This window comes from Salpingoeca rosetta, assembly GCF_000188695.1.
Source record: "Salpingoeca rosetta unplaced genomic scaffold supercont1.3, whole genome shotgun sequence".
In the NCBI taxonomy this organism is placed as follows: Eukaryota; class Choanoflagellata; order Craspedida; family Salpingoecidae; genus Salpingoeca; species Salpingoeca rosetta.
The window spans coordinates 1007371-1032696 of NW_004754931.1; the positions used below are offsets into that span (position 1 = coordinate 1007371).

Genomic DNA, 25326 nt, shown 5'->3' on the forward strand with positions numbered 1-25326 from the left:
TGTATGCAGGAACAAAATCGGTCACAAGCAAATGTGACCACTTGTTGAAGTAGACAACACCAAATGGGGTGCAACAAAGGCCAAAGGGGAAGAAGAGACTCAAAGACTCACATTCACACATTCACACATTCACACAGTCACACATACACTCACGAAAGTGCTCAGCCAACCTGACAAGCGAGCAGAGGGGCGGGGGAGAGAAGAAGGGGAAATGGGCTGGAAAGCGAGAGGAGGTGGAGAAGGTGGAAAGGAGAGAAAGGAGAGAAAGGAGAAGGAATGCTGAGGGCAAGTAGGGAACAAAGGACAAAGAGAGGGAGAGGGAGAGGAGAGAGCTGAGTGCGATTAGGAGCAGCAGCCACCACTGCTGGATGCAGGTTTGGCCTTGATGTCCAGCGTATCCTTCTTCTTTGCACCGCCGCTGGCCATGGTTGGGCCCATCCTGTTGTTGACACAATGGCGGTCGTGGTTGCGTGTTCGGGGTGAGCACTTGAGTGAACGCACACGCGTACACACACACACACACACACACACACACACACACACACACACACACACACACAGAGGGAACTGAAATGCAACGAGAGCGTTTAGATGCACAGGCAGGCGCATGTCGACAGAGCCGCAAAACCAAGCCCAGGCCCACCTGTTCTTGATCTCTGCCGCCATGGTCATGAAGGCCTGCTCGACGTTTGTGGCGTTCTTGGCACTCGTCTCAAGGAAGGGGATGCCGATGCTGTCGGCAAACTCCTTGGCGGTTGTGTAGTCGACCTGCTTCTTCGCCGCGAGATCGCTCTTGTTACCAACAAGAAGCTTGTTCACGTTCTCGCACGCATAGCGGTCAATCTCCTGCAGCCACTGCTTCACATTCTCAAACGAGTCCTGTCATGCGCACGTTGAAGCATTCGAAAGCGGGCACAATGCGCAAAAGGTGAGAGAAGAAAAAGGAGGTGAGTGAAGGAAAACACAAGGAACTGATGTACTTGTGTCATGGACAGGAGGGCACAAACTTAAACACAAACACACACACACACATGCAAACCAAGACGAGGCGGGCTAACCTTGTCTGTGACATCGTAGACGACGATGATGCCGTGTGCGCCGCGGTAGTAGCTGGAGGTGATGGTGCGGAAGCGCTCCTGACCGGCTGTATCCCACTGAAAGTCACCAGGCACAGCGCAACACCACGGGTCAGGCCATGGAAAAAGATGAAAAGAAGAAAAAAGAGAGGAAGGTTCTTTGCTTTGGGGGGGGGGGGCTGGGTTCGATGCGATGATGACGCCGCAAACGCGTGGACAACATAACATAACACTCAACAACTACCACACAAAGCCAAACACACATTCATGACCATGTTCTCACAAACACAACACGGTTGCAATAACGTACAATCTGAAGCTTGATGGTCTTGCCGTCGAGCTCAATCGTTCTGATTTTCTGTAAGGTGGAACAACGGCAGTGTTAGAGTGAGAGCGTGTTTGTGTGTGCGTGCGAATGAGGGGAGGCTTCAGGGGGTGTGGCGATGTGCAACAAGAACAGCAACAGCATCAACAGCAGGCGCGGCATCCACTGCACTCACGAAATCGACGCCGATTGTGCTGATGTAGCTCTCCGTGTATGTGTCGTCCTGTTCCGATTCAAGAGAAACCCGCAACAGAACGAAGGGGGGGGGCGCACGGCAAGCAGGCAGAGAAAGAGAGTACAAGCAGTGAGCGAGACAGCCAAGGTGGCAGCCTTTGAGCAATTGTCGCACACTGCAAGCGATCAAGGCAAGGCACTCAAGGCAAAACAACAGGTGTTGAGAGCAAGCGATTGGGAAATGTACGCAGTGTTAGGTGGGCTAGCGTACCGCGAATCGGAGAAGCAGGCAAGACTTGCCGACGCCAGAGTCGCCAATGAGCAGCAGTTTGAACAAGTAGTCGCTGGTGATGCAAAGATGTGGATGGAGCACCACGAAGAAAGGGTGAGACCCGCGCATGATGACCAAGTGTGGGATGCAGCGGGTCAGCGTTGTGGTTGTGGTTGTAGCATGGGGACATTGACAGTGATGACGGCTGTTGCGGGATGGAGGAAGAGCACAAAACACTATCAACTGCACATGCCACGACTCTGTGCGGGCGGCATTGCATTGCAAGCACGATAACGCGCGCACGCTCAAAGCCATGGCAAGCACGGCACACGACACAACAAAGGACTCACTACTCGGGGTTCATGGTTGCGGTTGGTGTGTCCTAACTACGACAATCACACGAGTTGGGGGAGGGGGGAGGAGCGGATGTGGGGAGGGCAATGGAACAGAACAAGTGAAGGACGAGGGAAGCAAGAGAAGAGAGCTGCTGTGAGTTGGATGCTCGCTTGAAGAAAAAGTGTGTCCGTGGATGGTGATGGAAGATGGTGATGTGTAGTTTGTGTGATTGGTTATGTGCAGTCAGGAGAAGACAAGGAAGATGGGGGCTGATGGTGTGCTTGGAGAGGGGGCAGCATGTGTGGAGCTGGAAATGCCACCCCAGCGACGTGGGTGCGAGCGAGGCAGAGTGGAGAAACAGCCAACACATGGCTTCGTCGCAAACCACCAAGAGCAAGCAATACCAGCACCCCCACTCAAATGTCCACGTCGACACTTCTTCTTCCATCACCAGGCAAGGCGCGGCCATGGCGATGATGGCAGAAACACCCCCACATGCCGCTTGCATGTGCGCGCGGAACCACAGCGCCACAAGCAGTATACACGTGCCAGGCTTCCTCCAGCACGGGAGGAACATGGCATGCGGCACCGTGCTGGTGCGGTCCGTTTGAGCACCACAGCCAACTCGTTCACCACACGTCTCTCCAAGCAGCTGCGTTTTCTCAGCAACCTTGCCCTCCGTTTTCTTCGAACACACACGCACGCACGCACGGTGGTTGCGGGAAGGAGAGGAAGGCAGCCTCCGGTTGCTTACCGAGGGGGGCGGCGGGTGTTAACAGCAGGCGGGAGGGCGGCGCAGGGCGAGCCACAGTCCAATCCAGAAGGAAAGAGGCAGGGAGGTGCGCGAATGGAACCAAAAGCAGAAAGACAGAGAGGGTTGTTGGCACAGCACGTCCTTGTTTGTGATGAGACAGGCTGTTGCTCTGTTTGTGTGTGGAGGAGATGAGAAGGCACACACACACAACCGAAAGCAAGAAGAAGGCAGCGGGCGAGGGAGGGGCGAAGAATTTATTTTGTTATTGTTTTTTTTTTTTTCGCTTGGGCTTTGCCTTGTTTCTTTGTGCTTGTGGGTGAGTGTGTGGGAAAGTGGTTTGAATGGTTGGAGAGGTGAAAATCGCGCTCCACTCATAACATTCCCAAGTACTGCTGACTCAGCACAAACGAGACGCAGCGAAGGAGGACAGCCCGAAAGCGAGCGAGCGATGCAGGAACAACAGCCAGCGCGGTTGTTGTGTGTGGACTGGGATGGAGTGGTGTGTCGCAGTGCCAAGGAGACGGGCAAGGCAGGTCTGCTCACCGCTGCCAAGGTGTGTGTGTGTGTGTACTTGTGTAAGAACTCGTGTGTGTACTTGTGTAAGAACTCGTGTGTACTTGTGTAAGAACTCGTGGTTTTTTTTTTGTGTGTGTGTGAAACTCGTGTGTGTTTGTTTGTGTGAGTGCACTTGTGTATGAAGCAACGCATGAATGTATGTATGCAAGCAAAAGGGTCACATCCTCGCGCGCACACACCACAACTCTCAGTTGAGGGACAGTCAAGTGCCGGAAGATCATGTTGTCGAGGACCTGTTGGAACAGTTTGAAGTGGTACGGCATGTGCAGCACATGGTGCTCCACGCTCTTGCTTACTCCTGCTTGCTTGCCTGTCTGCCGTTGCTGCTGCGAAGCTGCAAGTCTGTTGGCATGCCCGTTTACGCGCTGCTGCCACACCATGCCCGTCTGTACTGAACAGCACAAAACACGTTGTACGCTCTGCGTGTGTACACTCACTGCACCAACATAGGCAAGGCCGTGTCTGGAAGTGGGATGGGAGGCCGCCATCATCATGCATGCTCTCTGGGCCAGAAGTCTCACGCCTGCAGTCGTTCTCGAGTCATTCCACTCCTCCCTCAAAGGTGTATGTGTGTGTGTTGTGTGTTTGTGTGCGTGTGTGTACATGGTTTGATGTACATGGTTTGATGTACACAAGATCAGCAAAACAGCTGGCTGCCTTGGTCGTTGCAGCAACCACTGCCGCGTTCACACGTGTACACGTGCTAAGACCCAACACCCACCCAAAACACCCAAACCAGAACATAGACGCACACACACACACACACACACACGCACACGCACACACACACACACACAACAGAACATAGACGTATCCACAAACACATGTTCGCGATACACTCTTGCTTGTGTCTGTGCAGATGACATTATGAAAGAGCTGGAGTTAACGGAGGCAAGTGCGAAGCAAGTTTTCCACGACACGCGTACCTCATGGATGAGCAGCAACAAGGAGGTGCGATGGCGGTTGCTGATGGCGATGCGACTCGCCGTACAATCTGTGATGCTGACTCGGCCTTATCCTCGTTACAGTATCAACTGGTGTCACTGATCGTGCCATGCGACGTGCCATCTGCCATGCCAGGCGTGGTTGGCCTTGCACGGCTTCTTCGAGGACACACAGCAGCACCTGCAGCGAATAATCGCATCAGACACAAACACAAAGGTGTGTGTGTGTGTGTGAGTTTGTGAGTATGTGTGAGTGTGTGTACGCACACCTCGTCACTTGTGTGGTTGCGATTGATCGCCTGGTGCTGCCTTGTCATCATCACTGCAAGCAGCGATGCTCTTTCCTGAAGCACACAGTTGTCTGTCTGCCTGTCTGTCTGTCTTGCCTGTCTGTCTGTACTCACATCTGCCCTGTGGATGCATTGCTCACACATAAGGTGGCGGTCATCACGACCAAAGGAAAGGACTTTGCAGCCCCTCTCGTGCAGCAGGCCAGTCTGGCAATCCCGGATGAGTTCATCTTTGGCCTGGAAGCTGGAAAGAAGGTCCGGAGTGGCAACCGTGCACACAACCACACACACACACACACAACCACAACCACACACACAAACACACATACACACACACACACGCTCACATAGCTGCGACTTCGTGTGTACTACTGCTGGTTGGCAGTGGGATGTGCTGTCGTCGCTGCTTGAAGAGCACCCTGATGCGACTTGTATTTTTGTCGAGGATCGTCTCAACACACTCCTTGCCGTACACGAACGGTCAGTGAGGAAAATTGCACATACCCATGCGTGCACTCTGTCTCTCTCTGTCTCTCTCTCTCTCTCTGTCTCTCTGTCTCTCTCACGCACACACACACACACACACACACACACACACACACACACACACACACACACACACACACACACACACACACACACACACACACACACACACACACACACACACACACACACACACACACACACACACACACACACACACACACGGTAGGTTGGGGGAGCGTGTGCAACTGTATCTTGTTGATTACGGATACAACACACCGCAGCAACGCCAACAGGCGCAGGAACACCCCGCCATCACGGTCATCTCTTCCTTTGCGCAACTGCCCGCGTGATGGCAGACACCCGTGCACCAGCGACAGACAGACAGATGGCTGCTTTGTTGAGCATGCCACAAACTATGCTCGCTCTCGCTCTCTCTCTGGTTCTCTGACTCTCTCCCCTTGGGTGCCAGCGTGAAGCACATTCAGGCATGTAAACGCGTTTTGTAATGCACGGGTACAGCAAAGGATCGCTTAGGGAGGGGGAGTGAAAGCACAACGTAGGCCGTGGGGGAAAAAAGGTGCAAAAGGCAACGGGCCCATGGCTTGCTGGAACAGGAGGGGAGGGGAACAACACAGCACACAAATGGGCAAGCAACAAGAAGGAAACATGACTGTCAATGCCGTCCCGGAAGAGGGCCGCAGCAGCAGCAGCATCAACGCAACAACGACGACAACAAACAACTGCGTGTGCAGCAGTGAAAGCGGCACTAGAACGGGTGGTGCATTTGTCACGCAGGCTGGTAAACATCAGCAGCAGCGAACACGGCACGGCATGGCTGCCCGCCGCTTAGGCAGTGCCGTATGTGTGCACGACAGTGTAGTTGGGGCGGCGGCGACCGGCGAAGCAGGCAACGCCCATGCAGAAGCAAAAGGCAAGCGGAGCGAAGACGACCACAACCAGGATGCCAATCACAATGGCCGCAATGATACCTGTCACAGCAAAGCGGGAATAGGACAAGGACGTAAGGTGAGCGGATGGTGGTGAGATTATCGTCAGAAAAGCAAGGAAGGGAAGGAAGGCAAAGAAGGAAGGCAAAGCCAACACAAGGTACGAAACCGCAAGTTGGAACCAACACACACATGCACACGCACACACGCACCAGCAGCGAGGTGAGAGACGTCCGTGCAATAGGAGGTCTCAGAGCAGCCACCAAACCGGCACTGGTTGGGGCAATAGCGTTGCTCAAGTTGGTTGAAGTACGGGGAGCAGTCGAAGTCGCAGTTGGCGCAGGTGCTGTTCAGCTGGTGGTGGTGGTTGGTGGTGGGACAACAGAAGCGAGAAAGTACACCATGTGAGTAACTACCATGACGAGTTGAGCACATACTTAAGACAAAAAAGCAGAGCACAAGGCGCATGACACTGAACAAGCATTGTCTTTCACAACAGTGGGTGCTGCTGCGGGTGATGCCAGCACCTCATGCATTTGGACTTACCGTGGTGGTGTAGCTGTAACCGTTCTCGCACGTCACCTGGCAGTCACAGAACGCTTGGGCTGCAAAGACGCAACCACAAGCCAAATCGAGCACCAAGGCGAATACAAAACAGGGAGAGGGGGGGGGGGGTGAGTCCAGACACGACCATCCGATCAACACCCAACCGCGGCGGAAGCAGAGAAATGGCACGCCATCCATATGACACGCCACAACAGCACAACACAAAAGGCAAAACAACCACAACCAGTCCGGCAAGCGCCCGCAAAACAAGCTTGTTCCCTTCATCAATCAACCTCGCGCAAGCACAGTAATACTCAAGCAAGGTAACCAAGGCCACGCACCGGCAAAGGCAAAAGACGCGATCGTCACAAGGACGAGCAGGGCGCGGGTGGTGTAGTTTGAGGCCATCGTCAGCGTGTGGAAGGAGGGCCCGGCAGGCTGGCTTGTGTCGTCGTCGAGTCTGGCACACGGTTGTTTGAGCACGTCGCAGGAAAAATGCGCTGTGTTATGATTCGATGCACAAGGACACCATATGAAAGATGTGGCCAATTTTCGTGAGTGCCTGAGGCTAAAACGCAAGACAAAGTGGCACAGAGAAGGCGCAAACAAGCAAACAACACAACCCACCTAACCCCCCCCCCCGCCACCCACCTCGCTTGTTCACCTCTTCCACCTGTTGTTCATTCTTGGTGGAGCAGCAGACAACAGCGACAAACCACGCCACAACCATGGCGACAATGGCGCAATGGTGGACGGTAACAGCAGCAGTATGCCTGGTGCTAGCCGCAACATTGCTGCCGGAGCGCGCCGAAGCAGCTTGTTCCACAACGCTCCCGGCAAACGCAGACTTTCTCTGCCTTCAGCCAACAGCGTTGACGGGACTGAATCCGGTATGGGATGCCGCCTTGCGCCGTTGTGTTGAATATAATGTTGTGTGCTGCCTGCGATGGACTTGTGGTGGATGTCAGCATGAACAAACATGCATTCGCACGCAGGGTGCGGCAAAACATACTGCTTCGTGAGTTCATGCAAAGCACACACACACATAATGCACGCGCACACCAAAACACGCAACGCAACGCAAACACAACATGCAACACAAACACGCAGACGTGTTCGAATGGCGGGACATTGTCGGTGTCAACGTATTGCCAGTTTGAGAACGACCCCAGCCGTTGGGCGGCCTCGGACTGTGAGTGCGAATGCCCAACGCAATGGAGCGGCCCAACATGCACCGAACCTGGTGCCATCTGCGAGGGCAACTACACCTGCCTTCGCGGCACCTGCGAATCGTACCGCAAGTGCTCCTGTCCACCAGAGTGGACGGGCGACCAGTGTCAGCTCCGTAAGTGCACTCCAAAGTGGCACAATAATGGTTGTTCCGCGTGATTCATGATGCAAGTGATCATATGGCTGTGGTGAAGCTCATGCGTTTGCAACACTTTTGCGACACTGCTCTCCATCTGTGTTTGGCTTCCTCTGATTTCTCCTGCCATGGCTCTCACAACTACCTGCTCATCCTTCCAATCGTTCCAATCGTTTCCCTCCTCACACCACCACCACCTGCTTGTCCTCCTCATACCACCACCTGCTCGTCCTCCTCACACTGTGTGGTCCTGGCTGTGATCCGGTTGGCGGATACTGCAACACGCCTGGAGAGTGCAGCTGCAAAGAGCACCACACTCCAGCGGTGTGTGGTCCTGGCTGTGATCCGGTTGGCGGATACTGCAACACGCCTGGAGAGTGCAGCTGCAAAGAGCACCACACGGGCCAGTTCTGCGACGTGTGCGAGGACGGCTACTACCGCTCCGACGACACAGGCCTCTGCATCCGTACGTGTGCTCTCAAGAGGATGTGATGAATGGGAGGGGGAAGAGGAAGAGGAAGAGGAAAGGGAAAGGACAAGGGGAAGGGGAAGCAGAGGAGGGGAAGAGGAAGAAGAGTCAGGGCGGCTGAGGATGTTGTGCAGACTGGCAGCTTGGATGCATGGGTTGTGCTCGGCGCTCTTCGTGTCGCTTTCATTGTTTCGCCAACCGTGCGTGATACTCCACTATGCTTTCCCACCCACTTTGCGCAACACAGCGAAACAAACGCAGGGATACTGCGACCGCAAAGATGCGGCTGCGACGTACGTGCCGGTCACGGGCGTGTGCGACTGCTCGCCGTTCGAGTGGTATGGCGACCGCTGCGACATTGGTGAGTCGCGCACAAGCCACCGCGTGGGCTGACAAAACGCACCTCTTCTTCTGCCTGCATGCAGTGATTGCGTGACTGATGTTCCTGAGTTTGTAAGAGTAGACGTGTAAACGTCGTCCAAACAAAACGTGCATGTGCACCCATACGTGCGTGAGCGCTCACCACACACACACACACCTTTTTGTGCGCCTGCTCGTCATGTTCCAATCATTAGAGTGCCAGAAGTGCCCTGATGGCGAGCGGCAGGTTGGCGGCTGCATCGGCAACGAACCTGTGGAATGCGGAGGTCAGCCAGCAACACGACACCAGAATTGCACTTCTCGAACAGGCGCTTGCTTGATACACTGGCTGGCGTCTCAATGTTTCACTGTCAACAGCCTGCAGCAGATCTGCAAAAGGAGAACATCACCTTCCCTGTTGTATCTACTCCTCTGCTTTGCTTGGCTTCATCTCACCATCCCCACACACACGCACATGCACATGCACACATGCACACATGCACATGCACACATACACACATGCACGCACACACACACTCTTCCATGCGCAGGTTGCAGCCCGTGCGAGGATGGGTTCTCATATCGCGTGAGCGGCTGTGATGGCAGCACCATTGACAGCATCTGCGAGCCGTGCAACCAGTGTTCCCCAGGCACCTTTGCCAACGGTGGCTGCATCAACGGCGAAGACACCCTCTGCGTCGGTGCGTACTACAACCACATTGCACATGCGCAAATGCATCGCTTGCAGAATCAACGTGAAGGAGGGGAAGGAATGGACAAGGGACAGGAGGAAAGATGATGGGTTGTGGTTGTGGTTGTGGTTGTGGTTGTTGCAAAGCACGCGCACCCTTGCTACCTCCTTTTTGTTGATCTCCCGTCGTGTTTGTACCACATGCTTTGCAAGCCGCGTCCCCCGAATGTACTGATGTGGTTATGAGTTGTCTCACCGCCCGCCTTGTTTCTCCCTTTTTCGTTTGCTGGTTGTAGAGTGCACGGAGTGTGCTGAGGGCACGTTCCTGTCTGCCGGCTGCGACGGCATTGAGGATTCCGTCTGCGGAGAATGCAGCACAGAGTGTCCAGACGGCATGTTCCCCGTTGCCCCATGTACCCCTCAACACGACCTTCGATGTGCAGGTGCGCTGTGTACTTGTGTGTGCATGACACTGTGTATGTGCATGACACTGTGCGTGTGTGTGCATGGCACTGTGTGTGTGTATGAGCGTGTAAGCATGTGTGATTGATGTGAATGAAAATGGGAAGGTCGATTCCACTATTGTGCTCGCCACAAACACGCACATACACTCCTGCGCTCATTTCTTCATCTCTCTCACACGCACATTCTTCACACATGTCGTCTTTCATGTTCAAGACTGCCTGCCTTGCCCTGAGGGCACGGTTACGGCACGGTTCTGCAACAGCACGCACGAGAGCGTCTGCCTCGGTACGTGCAGATGTGGATGTCATGCGCCCCCTCTGCCCCTCTCTCTCTCTTCTTCCCTCCCTCCCTCCCCCCTCTCTCTCTCCCTCACTCTCTCTTCCGATCCAGTCTTCTCTTTGGCATGGCGTGTGAGCACATGCACTCGCCCCAAGATGTTCCCATCACTTCACCCCAACTGGTCTCACGCCCATCGCCTGCTTGCTTCCATAACACCCTTGTCCCGACCACCCCAGGCACGGTTGAGATTCCCGCGCTGCCTGCAGTGTACGTGCAGCAAGAGACGCGACTGCTACATCTTCGCCTGGGAAAGCGCTCGCCGGCGCCGTTCACCATCCGCATGTCCGGTGTTGGACTGCAGGTCCTCCAGTCCGACCGCACAAACTTCAACGGGTCAGGATAAAGTGTACACGTGCATGTGTGATTGGTGCGGGGTTGCGTGCGTGTGTGTGTTGACGTGATGCTGTGTCGTGCATGTTGCTGGGTTACGTGTATGAGTGCGTGCAACTACGTGCTTCTGCTGTGACCATACCACTGCCTGCTGCCGCTGCTACTGTGGTGTGATGTGACTGCATCACCCTGCGTGAACAACGCAACCTGCACGTGCTCACTGCTGATGCATGTGCACCCACCACTGTTTTTGCAGGGAGAGCAACTTTGGAGACACGATGCAGACATTTGACCTGCAGATTGATGCCAACGCCGAGTCTGTGCCCTTCACCATCACGCCGCACGCCACAGGCCAGCAGCCCGTGCAGTTTTCGTACCCGGACAATGTTGGTGCCACAAACTACGTCGACATCACCGAGGAGACGAGGAACTTGTTTGGCCTCATTCGTACGTCGCAGCGGCAATGCATCATTGCTCGTGTCGTGTCGTGTTGCGCTGTGTGTATGTGGGTGTGTGTGTGTGTGTGCGCGCGCGAAGGGAAAGAGGGAGAGAGGTTGAGAGGGAGGAACCAATGGTGGTTTGCCGGGTTGCTTATCACTGCACTTCCTTGCTTTGAAGTTGCATTCATTCGCATCGGCACGGCTAACCACCCAAGCATCACCGCTTCTCCCTTTTTCTTTGTTGGTGCGCCACTGCAGAGATCGATGAGGGATCGAGCGTGTTTGACGACTTTGGTGTTGAGGAAGGCGAAGTCCCAACAGGCACCCACACCCTCCCCGTCACCATTCTGGTCAGTCACCGTTGTTGATTGCTTGCTTGTTGTGCTTGTTGTGCTTGTTGTGCTTGTTGTGCTTGTTGTGCTTGTGCTTGCTCGTCCCAGCTTCCCGTTGTTGCTGGTCATTCCAGTTCACCATTCTCACAACAACAACAACCCTCTCCAAACCGCAACCACGCACATGCATGTATGCGCACATGTGCACTTTGTGGTGTGCAGTCTGACCAGGTTGAGTTCCTTGCTGTGGATCCGTGGCAGTCCATGGGCGGCAACACGCACCAGGCGTGCTCCTTTGTCAGCCTGCGTCTGACCTCCTCTGTGACGCTGCCAATCTCCGTGCGCGGTCTGCGCGTCACCACGTCGCCGTTCAGCATTGTTGTGCCCGACGAGAGCGTGTGCGCTGACGGCTCGCTGTCTGTGGAGCAGCTGCAGCAGCTGTCCACGACGTCGTCGCTGCCGCAGACGTTTATGAGCGCGCTTGTTGTGCTTGTGCTTGCTCGTCCCAGCTTCCCGTTGTTGCTGGTCATTCCAGTTCACCATTCTCACAACAACAACAACCCTCTCCAAACCGCAACCACGCACATGCATGTATGCGCACATGTGCACTTTGTGGTGTGCAGTCTGACCAGGTTGAGTTCCTTGCTGTGGATCCGTGGCAGTCCATGGGCGGCAACACGCACCAGGCGTGCTCCTTTGTCAGCCTGCGTCTGACCTCCTCTGTGACGCTGCCAATCTCCGTGCGCGGTCTGCGCGTCACCACGTCGCCGTTCAGCATTGTTGTGCCCGACGAGAGCGTGTGCGCTGACGGCTCGCTGTCTGTGGAGCAGCTGCAGCAGCTGTCCACGACGTCGTCGCTGCCGCAGACGTTTATGAGCGCCATTGAGCCGTCCCTCCCGTCCTGGCTGCGCATTGCAGTGGACAGGGACTTTTCTGCAGACGTCACGGTGGAGAGCGATTTCTTTGTCAAGCTCATTCCAGGCCCCGAGGTCACCTCCATCCCCAACTGCAACGTGAGTCGTGCTTTGGTTGTGTGCTTTGGTTGTGTGTGCTTTGCGTGTGTGTGTATGTGTGTGCTGGGTGTGTGTGTGTTTTAGTTGTGTGCTGGGTGTGTGTGTTTTAGTTGCATTCCAATGTCATGCGTCATGATGTTTGTGTTGTTGCGTGAGTCTGCCTGCATGCAAGCAAAGATCGCGTGCTTGCAGGCAATGAAAGTGGTCTGCTTTCCTTTGCTTGTCTTCTGATCGAGTCACATCACTCACGACAGCTCGCAACCCTGTTACTCGTCTCGCACATCACCACGCGATAGAACCTGCCCGTGTTTTCCAACAGCTACTACGCGGTGGTGCTGTGGTCCAAGGCGTCTGTGATCCTCGTGGACGGCAGCTCGCAGAGCGTCCCTGCTCAGGGCCAGGCGTTCTGCATTGCCGTCGATGTGGCCGCATACCCGGGCGACGTTGTGTTTATGCGGGTGCCCAAGGCGGCGTGGTCGCTGCTCAACGCGTTGCCCTTCAAGCAGCGGCTGGACAGCAGCGGGTGGATTATTGGCGACACCAGCGTCGGCTTCTCCAGAAACTCGCACCTCCAGGTGCCCCACCCTTGCATTGTGGTTTTGCGTCGTTGTGTTGTTGTGTTTGTGCTTGTGTTTGTTCACACTTGCGTGTTCGTGTGGGTTGTGATTGATGTGTTGTGGTTGCCCGTGTGCTGGGGCAACGTGCTTGCACGTGGTTGGAGTCCTTCTTGCTTCACCTCAACTCGCCCTTCCACTTTTGCACTTCCCTTGTTGTTTGACAGGGCGCGCCGACCATCGAGTTCTTTGATGGCGAACACATCTTCAAATACAACACCGGTGGTCTCGACTTCTGGTGCGAACACACACACACACACACACACACACACACACACACACACACACACACAAATGCGCTGTGTGACGGTGATGGGACGATGTTTTGCGTGTAATCATTGGTGCGAGTGTGTGTGTCTGTGTGTGGTGGATGCGTTTGTGCGCTGCTTGCAGCCTTGCACGGACTTGTTGCTCACTTCGGCACCTGCGCACACATCGCCTTGCATGTGTTCATTTGTACACAGGCTTGACACGTCTCTGAGCAAGACACTGCTTGAGCTTGGCAGCACGAGCACGCTTGGCCTCAAGGTTGAGCTCTCTGTGGACGGCGTTGCTGGTCTCTCCTCAGACAACACCTTCACGGTGAGAGAACCGAACAACATGACACGCGTGCTTGTGTGTGCTTGTGTGTGCTTGTGTGTTGTGGTTGCACGTGTGGCAGACGACGCCAAGACTGCATCAGCAGCAGCAGTAGCGGCGAGCGCGCGTCTCACTTCTGTGTTTATGTTGCCCGCTCTAATTGCTTGAATGTGCGTGTGTGTGTGTGTGTATGTGTGTGTGTGTGTGTGAGCAGAACATGAACCAGATCACGGCTGGGGCGTGGGAAGGGTACATTGAGGGCGAGGTGAACCTGGACATCAAGTTCAGCATCCTCAAGAAGACGGCCCAGTGGAACTTCAAAGCGCGCGGTGCTGTCGTTGGCTCCTTCGATGGCGACTCAGGTATTGTGCGTGTGCGCGTGTGTGTGTGTCGTCTTTGTGCAAGCTTGCACGCGCATGTGCACGCAATGTATGTGTTGTAATTCTGTGCGTTTGTACTGGTTCCAAAGGCCTCTTTCACCTTTCTATCACTCAGATGCATGTGCGTATTCACACATGACTGACTTGTGTTTGTGTGTGCGTGATAGGCACGGAGCCTGCGCCTCGGGACAACTGCGGGCCTCTTGCCAATCCAAAGGGCATTTTTGTCACTGTGACCCTGAGCATGCGCTCTTCTGGTTTTGGCAACAAGATTCTCGACTCTGCCCTTGGGTTCGTCGCCCACGCAACAGCGCACAGACACAGACACAGACACACACACACACGCGCACACACACACACACAAACGCACACAGACAGACCCCCACGCAAAAGCGCAGACACACACACACAGACACAGACACACACAGACACACACACACACACACACACACACACACACACTGCTGAAGCCTCAACCCGGGTTGCGCGATTGCATGCACTGACGCTTTGTCTTGCACTTTGCATTTTGTGCTTGGTTTTGATGCACCACAACAGCGACTTCCTTGGCTTTGGTGCCGAGGAGGAGTTCAGCCTCAAGTACTTTATCCTGTACAAGAGCAGCTACGTGAATGGCGTCTGGCAGGAGGGCATGGCAGGTGCGCAACGCGTCACGTGTTCTCGTTGTTCCCTGCTTGCCTCTGTCTTTTGGGTTGTGAGCTTTATTGACTTCGTTGTTACCGCTGCCGCTTGTGCGCGCATGCATGCGCATGCATGTGCGTGTACTTGTAGCTGTGTCTTGTGTTGCGTCGTGTCTTGTCATGGGTTGAACCGCCCCATGGACGGCGTGCAATGCAGAGCCAAGTGGTTCTCATATTTGTTTCATGTTGAACATGTTGGCAGGCTGGGGCTTCCGCTTCGACATTGGCAAGATCTGCTACTTCCCTGGCATCTGCGCGCGCACCCTGGTTGATCTCCAGTACTCGGACAGCGATGTGCTTGCCCCGTGCGACGTGTTCAGCGACCTGTACCGCCAGTTGCCTGCAGGCAAGGTTGTGTCCATTCGTGGCACGGTGGTGCGGCCACAGATTGCGGGACTGTTCCGCCTGCCCGGCGACGCGTCCGTGCGCCTTGTGCTGTCGACCACCGAGTTTGCGTACCTGTCGCAGACGAAATGCACAGCAACGCTGTTTGGCGTGTCCGTGGAAACCAACTTTGCCACCGGCAACTACCCGCAGCTCTTCTTCCGCACCAACTACCAAGTACGTTGTTCGTGACGCAACCGTCGAATGTTCTGGAAAGTGAAGGCGACGGGAGTGGGACTCATCACACTCATCACTCACCCCACATTGCTGCGCGCCTGTTCGTTTGTGTGCAGGCAAAGGTGTTTAATCTCGTTGATGCTGAGCTGGATGTGTCAGCGATCCTTCCCGCCTTCGACAGTCGCACTCTCATTGACTGGAACTCCATGGCGCTAAGCGTTCGTGGCACGTTCGTCGGTGATTTTGTGGAAGCAATCATGACTGCTGTTGAGCGGGTGCTGCGTGACTGGATCAACAAGGCCGTGGAGCGCTTTGAATCGGTACAGGACCTAGTTTCTTGAAATGCATATCTGAAGATATTGTCGACATCGTCGCCTCCAACTCAGGTTAGTTCATGCGTCTTGCGTCATCTGCGCTTTGCTCATCAACCCAATGCGTATGTGTACGTGTGTGTGTGTGTGTTATTGTACAGGTTAAGGCGGTATTTGAATCACTGAAGCAGAAGCTGCTGCAGTTTGAGGGTGTCATTGTGCGCCTTCAGAGCGGACTTGCAAGAGCCCGGCAACTCGTTGATGGCGCGAAACAGGTATGGCTGACACATTCGGCGGGCATGCATGTGTGCGTGAGTGCGTGTGCGTGCGGGCACCCTGCGTCATGTTTGTGTTGTTGTTGGCGTGTTTCTGATCGTTATGAATTGAAATGGATGGACCCCAGACTGTCCAATCCTGGCAAGATGCGGTGGACAAGGCCAGGGAACCGCTGCAGGAAGCTCGTGAGCGTGCTGCGTATTTGCGTCATCGCATCGCAAGCATCTGCACAATCCGGGCATGTCCGGACATCTGCATCCCTGGTTGCGAATTCAGGTAAACCCTGCTCCAAAGCTGTTGGTGTGCTTGCCTTGACGCGCCTTTGAGTGACATGTGAGATCATGGTTTGGACCACGAGGGATTGGGCATGTATCTGTCCTTCCTCACATACAAGCCGCGAACCAACCATATTTGCATCACCGACATGATGTAAGGCGCCGGCGCCGTCGCGTGGCGATGGATTCACTCGAGCTGGAAGAGGAGATCCGCCACCCAACGCGCAGCAAGCAGCTGCTGGCAAACCACAAGCAGGGCCACGCGTTGCTCGTCCGTCAGCGTCGCTGGGGCTCCATTCGCATCCCAAAGCTCGTCTGCTCGTGAGTTTGACTTTTCACGTGCTGCACTGTGCGATGCGCTGCGTGCCACCTGAAACGTCATGCCCTCAGCATGTATTTTGGCACTTCTTGTCAGAAAGACTCCCTTTGTTCCATGCGTCGTGCCCATGTTGCCCATACGCATATCCAATAATGTGCTGTCAACGTCCTGGTCCATGGCTTGACTGACCTCGTTCGTGATGATGCATGCATCCACGTAGATCCTGCCTCTGGCGCATCCCGAATGTGCCGTGCCTCATCGCCAACGCCATCTGCCGAGTCCTCAAGGCAACGCTGCTGTTCTTACTCAAAGTCATCGACGCTCTCATCTGTAAGCAAGCTGATGCGCCGAGTGACTTGTTTGTGCTTGGGATTGTTGATAACTCTGTCACGCTTCATGTCAATGTGTGTTAGTGGTGGCATGTTCAACTGAACCTTCGTGCATTGCATTGCTCTCTGTGACATCACCACCAACGCAACACATTAGCTGCTCTGCTTCTGGCTCTGGAGATGGTCGAGAAGGCGTTGGATGCCGCCCTTGTCTTCCTGGACTCGGCCAGCTTCCTGTTCGACCTTGCTGGTACGTCTTGCGACCTGGTGTGCAATTTCGTTAAATGTCAGTTGAAGGTTGTGTCCGATGCCGGAAAGAATCATAACGTTGTATCACTGACACAACGCTGTTGTTGCTACACACAGCCCAAATCCTGGACAAGGCACGCTCTGTGTTCCGACTAATAGAAGTCGCCATCGACGCCGCAAAGGCAAGACAACATGTGTGCAATGACCAAGTTGACGACTTTCCAGTTTTGCAGTGTTCCGCGCCAACACTTCACGCGCATTGTCATGTCACGCTTGATGTTCGCCACCGCCATGTTGTCAGGTTGCCGTGGACGTTGTCAAGGAAGCAGTGAGAGGCGCGCTGGAGCTGGGAGTCGCACTTGCCTCTGCCAGTATCTCGGATGTTATCGGCATTCCGAACATGGGCTTCGAGCTTGTGGTCAAGGGCTTCACTCCACGCGAGTTCAGCGCCAGTATGGACATTGTGCTGTTCAAGTCAACATCAATTCGCCTCAACGTGTTTATCAACTTCGCCGACATCTTCAGATCGTACGTTCACATGATGCTCACAATTGCCTGGAGGCCGTGTTGTGCTGCACACGCGCGCCGTTGCTTGCATGGTCAATTCGACAAGAGGTCAACCACGTTTGCCTACTTTTGTTCTTGTGTCTCCACCACACGCTTGCCACGTCCACCCATGCTCACCACTTACTGCCACCCATTGCACTCTGTTTCCACTGCCCACCATTGCCATCCCATCCCCTCTCCCTTTGCCTCCTTCTCGGCTCCCCTCCCTGTTTTGCTTTTCGCTTGGCCAGGATTGCGCGCGTTGCGAGCGACCTGTTTGACCGGTTCTTCAGCAGCTTCTTCCGCCGGCGGCGGTATGCGCGCGGGCTCGGGGTGGACGTTGTCACCGTGGCCCACATTGCGCAGCACCACCTTGGCCTCGACCTGCACCACGTGTTCTACCAGGAGGGCAAGAGCGCGGGCCACCGCGACCACTATGCAATTGACATGGAGCACGCGCTGTCGGAGCTGGAGCGGCACCGGCGCGAGACGGGCGACAACAGCACGATGGGCGATGGTGGCGATGGCGGCGGCAGCGTCAACGGCACCGCGGGCGTCAACATCACGCAGGAGGCGGCCATCGAGCGGGTGGACCCGGCCATGCTGTACCAGCACAAGTGCAACGTGTTCATGGACGCGCTGGACTTTTTGCTGACGTTTACGGACGAGGTTGAGGACCGGTACATGGAGGCGGAGCGGTTCAAGCGCATGACCAACGAGTCTGAGACGCAGCTGATGGAGGCGCGGGACCCGCAGAAGAACATCCCGGAGGTGAACAGGACGGCGTTTGCAGACGACCCGGCAGTGAACGGGCTCGTGCTCGGCTACGTGGACTCTGTGGACATGAGCGCGCTGGCGGCAAACGCAACGGACGACGAGTCTGTGCAGTCCGGCATGCAGTCGGAGGAGGACGCGATGGAGAACTGGAAGCAGGAGCAAAACGCCACGGAAGCCGGCGACTACTCCGACATGCTCAACGCGCTGCAGGCCACGCTCAACGGCACGGGCCAGCTTGACGAGTTTGGGTGCGGGGATGTCCCTGATTGCATCATTGCGTCGATGGACCACCTGACGGACCTGTGGAACGACGTGTCGCTGCCGGAGTTTGCGGAGCTGAGCGGGCAGATTGAGCGCATGAGCAACTACAGCAAGCAGCTTGCGTCCGGCAACCTGACGCTGTCCGAGGCGTACCAGCAGGTGACGGAGATTGTGGACTGGGTAAATGCCACCATGATGATGGACGTGTGGTGCGGCGAGGTGCCTGTGATTACGGAGCATCCGCTGCCGCTGGCGACGACGTTCCCCGGGCGGTCGCTGGAGCTGCGGTGTGCGGCGACGGGCGTGCCTGAGCCGAGCGTGTACTGGTACCGGGAGACGATGCAGGACGATGACGAGCTGGTGGGCGAGGGCGCGCGGCTGCAGCTCACGGACATTGAGCCCGCTGACGACGGCTCGTACTACTGCGTTGCGCAGAACCACATGCACAACGCGACGTCCAACTCGAGCCAGGTGCTGGTTGTTGCTGGGGCGAGCTCCGAGCTGATCCTGCGGTACACGTTTGCCAGCGAGAACTACACGCAGGAGGTGGTTGAGACCAACGCGACGGCGAGCTTCCGGATTGCGGCGCTGGTTGAGATCAGCACGCGGCTCGGGGTGGAGGAGGACCGCCTGACGCAGTTTGAGGTTCTGGAGAGCGGAGAGGTGTCGCACAGCATCGGCGACCCTGCGGAGGAAGGCGACGTGTCGACAGACGCCCTGGTGAAGCGGCTGACGCAGCTTGTGCGGTTTGGCAACATGTTTGTGCGGTTTGGCGGGGTGCGGCTGTATGCGGACGCGCAGTCGATGCGCCGGGACTACTGCCGCACGGCGTGCCAGGTGATCACGGAGAATTCCATCTACGGGGAGCCGTGCGTGCTGCCGAAGCTCAGGTGCCCGTACGGCCCGGGCAGCTGTCGCTACTCGTGCGAGGGCGACTACATCTTCCAGTCTGGCGCCGCGGCCACGTGTCGGCGCAGCCACGAGTTTTCGGGCTTCAACGGGGTGCCGTACTGCCGGCGCCTCAACGACCCGCCGTTTGATGTCCGCTTCACGGGCAACGCCAGCTTCCCGGAGACCACGCCGCCCAACACCGTGCTCGGGCAGGTGCGCGCGCGGGACACGGACCCGACGCAGACGGTGACGCTGTCGCTGGTGGGTGGGGGCGAGTATGTTGAGCTTGATGGCGCGAGCGGGGAGCTGGTGCTGAAGAGGGCGGTTGATCACGAGGCGATGCCTGCCATCACGGTGACGGTGCGGGCAACGGACGACTACGTGCCGCCCTACTACACGGACGCGACGTTTGTGCTGCTGGTGGCGGACGTGAACGAGGCGCCGACGGCGATTGGCGTGACGGGCTCGCTGTCTGTGTCTGAGGGCACGGGGTACGGCGCGCAGTTTGCGCGGCTGTCGACGAGCGACCCGGACGCGGGCCAGTCGTTCACGTACACGCTGTCGGACGACTTTGGCGGGCGGCTGGCGGTGCTGGGGAGCCTGCTTGTTTCCGGCTCGACGCCAATTGACTTTGAGGAGACGCCTGGGTTCAATGTGACGGTGACGTCGACAGACAGCGGCGTGCCGCCCTTGTCCGTGCAGCGCAGGCTTGAGCTGCATGTGACGGACGTGAACGAGAGGCCGAGCGCGAGCTTCGAGTGCGAGGCTGCCGTGTGTGGCGGGCTTGTGGAAGGGCTGGCTGCGGGCACGCAGGTGGGTGTGGTGCGTGTTGAGGACGAGGACCGCGGGCAGACGCACCGCGTTGTTGTGCGGGACGACCGGAGCGACGGCGCGATTGCGTTTGAGGGTCTGCGGGCGGTGCTGGCCAAGAACATCAGCGATGCGCTGCCGGCCACGCTCCGGGTGACGTTTGTGGTGAAGGACGACGGGTCGCCGTCAAAGACGTCTGAAGAGGTGAGCATTGAGCTGACGAACCTGGCGCTCACGACAACCACAACCACAACAACCACAACCACGACAACCACAACCACGACCACAACAACAACCACGACCACGACCACAACAAGCGGAAACAACACGGTGGCTGCAACGACGACGACGACCACCAGCACGACAACGACGACCACGACGACCACGACAACAACGACAACAACGACAACGACGACTACGACCACAACCACTACCACGCCTGGAACAACCACGACAACCACGACGACAACAACCACCACGACGACGACGGCGAACATTGCGCCTGCGATTGATTCGCTGCGTCCTGTTGTTGGCGAGAACGAGCCTGTAGGCACGGAGGTGGCGCAGGTGAAGCTGTCTGCGGCCACAGAGCAATCGCACGAGCAGTACACCTTCTCCATCATCGACGACGCAGGTGTGCATGTGTGTGTGTGTGTTTGGTCGTGTTGTTTTGTTGGGGGTGCGGGGCTGCATACGTTTGGGACTTGTTGGGTTGGGGGTTGGCTGCAACACATCCACTCGCTTGCAAGAAGTTGCTATCACGTGTATGTGTGTGTGTGTGTGTGGGGGGGGGGGGTGGTGTGTGTGTGTGTGTGTGTGTGTGTGTGTGTGTGTGTGTGTGTGTGTGGACATTCACACGTTTGCCGATGAGATACCAGTGCAATCATGCTGGCCTACACGCTGTAGTAGTTTCCATGATGCTGATTCGCTCGCTCACTATGACGCACACACACACACAACACATACACGCACACGCACACACACACGCGCACACACACACACACACACACAACACACACACACACACACACATGCAGGGGGTCGGTTTGCGCTTGCAAATGGGGACCGGATTGTGACGGCGCAGGTGCTCAACTTTGAGGAGTCGTCGAGCTACACGGTGAAGATTCGCGTGGAGGACAACGGAACGCCACCGCTCTCCTCAGAGCGGGAAGTGGTCATTCGCGTCCTCGACAGCAACGACCCGCCCTCGCTGCAGCTTCTCGCCACGCCAGCAACAGCAGCATCTACGATTGGCTCCGGGTCTGCCAAGGGGACCGCCCTGTACGACATTCAGATTTCAGACGAGGACCTGGCACAGGTATGTGTATGTGTGTCAGTGTGTGTGTACGTGTGTGTGTATGTGTGTGCGTGCGTGTTTGTGTACCTGCGCGGCTGCTGCGCTCACGTTGTTGTTGTTGTGTGAGTGTCTGCATTTTACGCTTTCTGTGATCTGCCCTCTTCACAGCTCATGCACGTGTGGTGTGACTGCTTGTGCTGTTGTGCGGTAGACACACGAAGTGATGTTTATGGGACCTCATCATGACCTGGTTGAGGAGCGGTTTGGGCAGGTTGTGTTGACGGAAGCGATCTTCCGGGGTGAGAACCTCACCGCGCTTGACTTTACCGTGCGTGTGCGAGACACATCTGGCGCCACGGCAGACGTTGCTGTTCACCTTCCCATCGTGTACCTCGGCACGACACTTGAACCAACAACGACGACGGAGGCACAACCGGAGCTGCGGTCGTCTGCGCAGTCGCTTGGCGCCGGCGCCATCACCGGCATTGTCCTTGGTGTCGGCGTTCCACTCATGGTGCTGCTGCTCTGCTTCGTGTGCATGCGGCGGCGGACACAGCGGAGACAGCTTGAGCATGACCTGACGCTGAAGAAGACGGCCAAGTCTCCGTTTGGGTTCCAGCACTCGCGGTGGTATTCGATGGAGCAGCTCAACGCAACGAGCACGACGGACGACGACGACACATACTTTGATCAACCAATGTCATCTCCAGCGCGTGAGCGCGTGGTGATTGAGGAGGACGACGTGGACAACCTCGAACGCGGTGCTGGGATTGGCGACTTGGACTATGATGACGACGAAGACCTCACGCGATTGAACGACGCTGTTGGAGATGAGCTCATGTTTATTGACGATGGCGATGACGATGGCGATGGTATTAGGACTGCGTTTGAAGGGTCAGTCAGCGCAGATGACGCTGCCTTCCTGCAGAGTCTCAGCCAGCAGTGAGAATCTGTACCTGCGTGTGGTATGCGGGTGGTGTGGTGATGCGAGACTGCGTGTGATGGCGATGCTTGGAATGGGTGTTATGTGGGGAGTGAGAAACGGGCTGTGCTGAAAAGGTCTGCCGGTCAGCTGAGCTACAGCACTGCCTTGCTGGCTGATGAGGGGAGGAGGAAGAGAGAAAAAGAGAAGGATGACGCGCAAGAAAGAGGGGAGGAAGAAGGAGAGCACGAGGAGGAGGACGCCAACAACAGCAGTAGCAGCATTATCGAGTGACTTGGCATGGCTCAAGCCAACTGTGATGGGACTTGACTTGGATGGTTGCTTTCCGCTTTCGTTTGACTGTCCCCTGTTAATCGTCGTGTGTAACCTGCACCCCTGTATGTGTGCATATATTTGAACCTCTGTCGCGAGGTGCCTGCACGCCTGGTGCGTGGCGGTCTCTGGCAGAGGGAATGCGTTGTGCTTTCTCATGTCTGTACTTGGTTTGATTACAGCATCAACTGAGCGAATGATCAAGCTAATTGACGGAAGACAGCAGTAGTAGACACAGCCGCATGTGGTCAAGAAAGAGTGGGTGATTGGAAAGACGCTGGGTGGGGGAACAGGATGTATGGCGTCGAAAGAAGCTGCGCGAGCACAGAGCGAGAAAGAAAGAGAAGGGGAGAGAGAGTGTGTGTGTGTGAGTGAGTGTGTGTGTAGGTGTGTAGGTGTGTGTGTGTGTGTGTGTGTGTGACAGAGACATCAAGTGAGACAGAAACAGAGACAAGCAAACCCACAAGCACACAACACATACGCGCGCACACGAAGATACATATGAGGTGGTTGTGAAGACGGTCGTTCGTTCATGTCAAATAATGCGTTTCGATATGATGAGGAGCTGGGTTGGCAGCTGCGCAAGCGCGGGCAGGGAGGTGTCGTGGGCAAGGACCGAGTCGCAGGCGGAGGTCATTGCCAGTTGGATTTCACCAAAGTGCTTGGCGGAGTGACGCATGACATCCAAGAAGATGAACACGCTCCCTGGCTTTGCAGCCTTTGCAATGTCTTGATAGAAGGCGAGTCCACCCTCCACGGATCTGCCCGAGGTTTCATGGCAGACGTAGGAGAAGATGAACAGGTCTGCTGCTGGTACAAGCACCCCAACGTGGCTGTAAAATGAACGCGAGCAAGGGAGACGAACGAGGAGATGAGAGAATCAAGCAGAGGAGAAGGCAGTTCAGTTGCGTGTGAGATCCAACATGGAGGTGTTCTGTGACTGTGGGTCGCGATACGATGTGTCCATCGAGCCAGAAACACACAGCGAATGGGAAAGTCAAGCTCAACACCGATTGGCAAGACAACACATGAACAGAGCATGTGTAGACTCGCCCCCAAGTGCACACAGATATTCGTGCACACGGTGACAGCTCGAATGTATGCACACACGCGCACACATACACACACAGAAACATCCAGACACACACACACACACACAGACACACAGACAGACACACACACACACAGACAGACAGACAGACAGACACAGACACAGAGACACACACACATGGCCTGACCGATTGATGTCTGCTTGTAGGTTGGTGCAAACGTCGCCATGAACAAAGGAGACTTCGACTTGTGGTTTGAAGAGGGTATTGAGCGTGGCCTCGTATCGCTTCCAGGACTTTTCAAAGTCCATTAGATGGCAGGTGATGGCGGGGACGTGACGCCGCTGCGGCAGAAGTGTTTTGCACACCCAGACCAAACCGGACGCATCTGTGCCAGGGCCGCCACCGCACGAGATGACGGAGAGCGGGTGCTGGCTTGGCTGGGTCCAGGGCTCACACACGGCCTGCCGCAACGCGGCACAGCTCGGATCGTTGATCAAAGTGTGGAAGAGCGTGTACAGGAGCGTGCCACGCCGCACAAACTTGGTTTCAAAGTAGACAAGGTGCAGGGCGCTTCCTGTGAAACGGATCCCTTTTGTGTCGCTGCTGGTTGACAGCTCGTGGATCTTGGTTCTTGCTCGCTGCACCTGTTCCGGCGTGCTTTCAGCCTTGCGCTGTGTCCACGCCATCAGCATCCGTTTCCCATCCTCAAACCAATCTGCACGCGTGTGTGTGTGCATGAGTACGTGTGTGTGTGTGTGTGTGTGCGTGCGTGTGTGTGTGCATGAGTGCGTGCATGAGTGCATGCTCGTGTGTGTGTGTGTGTGTGTGTGTGTGTGTGTGTGTGTGTGTGTGTGTGTGTGTGTGCGTGCATGTACAGGTGTGTGTGTGTGCACATGGATGGCACCACCTATCCTGACCAACTCTTGGTGATTTGCTCCCAGCCCGCTCGCCCCACGCCCTCGCCCTACGTCCACTCGTCACCATACCTTGGATGTGGGGTGGAAGTTCTAACATGCGTGAGGAGCTCTGTCTTGGTGATGTTGTTGATGTAGGCGATGGCGATAACGCTGCGTGTGCGCCCTTTCCTTTGCCCTTCCTTGTCTTCCTGCTGCTTCCAAGGTTGCTGTTGATGCTGGTGTGTGCTGCATGGTGTTGCGGGAAGGTCGATGTACGTCCATCTTCCGACTCTGCTGCTGCTGTTGCTGGGCGAGTCTTCCTTCCACGCTTCTTGCCCATCTTTGTTTGTGTGCCCTGCTGTTGTTTGTGTCGTGTCCTGTGTCGTGTCCTCTGCAGGAACACGAGGGTTGTGTGTG

General features: G+C 56.0%; 5 protein-coding genes across 5 annotated transcripts in view; 2 read left to right on the top strand and 3 right to left on the bottom strand.

Annotated features, from left to right (window-relative positions):
* Positions 1–3187, bottom strand: part of PTSG_01804 (Rab1/RabD-family small GTPase) — a 3678-nt gene extending 491 nt beyond the window's left edge. The window contains exons 1-8 of the mRNA XM_004997727.1: positions 2937–3187; positions 2197–2232; positions 1847–1919; positions 1577–1624; positions 1387–1434; positions 1059–1154; positions 644–879; positions 1–439 (exon numbers count right to left, since the gene is read on the bottom strand). The exon at positions 1–439 is cut by the window's left edge and continues 491 nt beyond it. Coding sequence (XP_004997784.1) covers positions 343–439; positions 644–879; positions 1059–1154; positions 1387–1434; positions 1577–1624; positions 1847–1919; positions 2197–2210 — 612 coding nt within the window. The 5' untranslated portion in view covers positions 2211–2232; positions 2937–3187 and the 3' untranslated portion in view covers positions 1–342. The remainder of the gene's footprint in view (positions 440–643; positions 880–1058; positions 1155–1386; positions 1435–1576; positions 1625–1846; positions 1920–2196; positions 2233–2936) is intronic.
* A 139-nt stretch (positions 3188–3326) lies between these two features.
* PTSG_01805 (uncharacterized protein) lies at positions 3327–5734 on the top strand. The gene is made up of 8 exons (XM_004997728.1): positions 3327–3489; positions 3704–3766; positions 3963–4074; positions 4372–4463; positions 4593–4673; positions 4894–5001; positions 5132–5226; positions 5462–5734. The coding sequence occupies exons 1-8, from the start codon at positions 3385–3387 to the stop codon at positions 5583–5585; spliced, it is 780 nt and encodes a 259-aa protein (XP_004997785.1). The 5' UTR covers positions 3327–3384; the 3' UTR covers positions 5586–5734.
* On the bottom strand, positions 5725–7219 carry PTSG_01806 (uncharacterized protein). Its single transcript, XM_004997729.1, has 4 exons — positions 7070–7219; positions 6729–6787; positions 6395–6536; positions 5725–6224 (listed from the first exon to the last, which is right to left on the bottom strand). Exons 1-4 carry the CDS (start codon positions 7134–7136, stop codon positions 6082–6084), a joined length of 411 nt encoding a protein of 136 aa, XP_004997786.1. The 5' UTR covers positions 7137–7219; the 3' UTR covers positions 5725–6081.
* Positions 7220–7361: 142 nt separating this feature from the next.
* On the top strand, positions 7362–23158 carry PTSG_01807 (uncharacterized protein). Its single transcript, XM_004997730.1, has 30 exons — positions 7362–7618; positions 7839–8073; positions 8417–8560; positions 8811–8924; positions 9139–9210; positions 9475–9624; positions 9911–10057; positions 10293–10364; positions 10595–10751; positions 11005–11195; positions 11447–11538; positions 12144–12533; positions 12830–13108; positions 13315–13385; positions 13612–13729; positions 13941–14088; positions 14274–14397; positions 14662–14762; positions 15007–15365; positions 15482–15685; positions 15838–15951; positions 16080–16228; positions 16387–16548; positions 16767–16876; positions 17033–17125; positions 17242–17306; positions 17426–17652; positions 17922–21043; positions 21447–21727; positions 21918–23158. The coding sequence occupies exons 1-30, from the start codon at positions 7457–7459 to the stop codon at positions 22650–22652; spliced, it is 8388 nt and encodes a 2795-aa protein (XP_004997787.1). The 5' UTR covers positions 7362–7456; the 3' UTR covers positions 22653–23158.
* PTSG_01808 (uncharacterized protein) lies at positions 23110–25310 on the bottom strand. The gene is made up of 3 exons (XM_004997731.1): positions 25000–25310; positions 24200–24728; positions 23110–23794 (listed from the first exon to the last, which is right to left on the bottom strand). The coding sequence occupies exons 1-3, from the start codon at positions 25247–25249 to the stop codon at positions 23497–23499; spliced, it is 1077 nt and encodes a 358-aa protein (XP_004997788.1). The 5' UTR covers positions 25250–25310; the 3' UTR covers positions 23110–23496.
* Between the last annotated feature and the right edge of the window lie 16 nt (positions 25311–25326).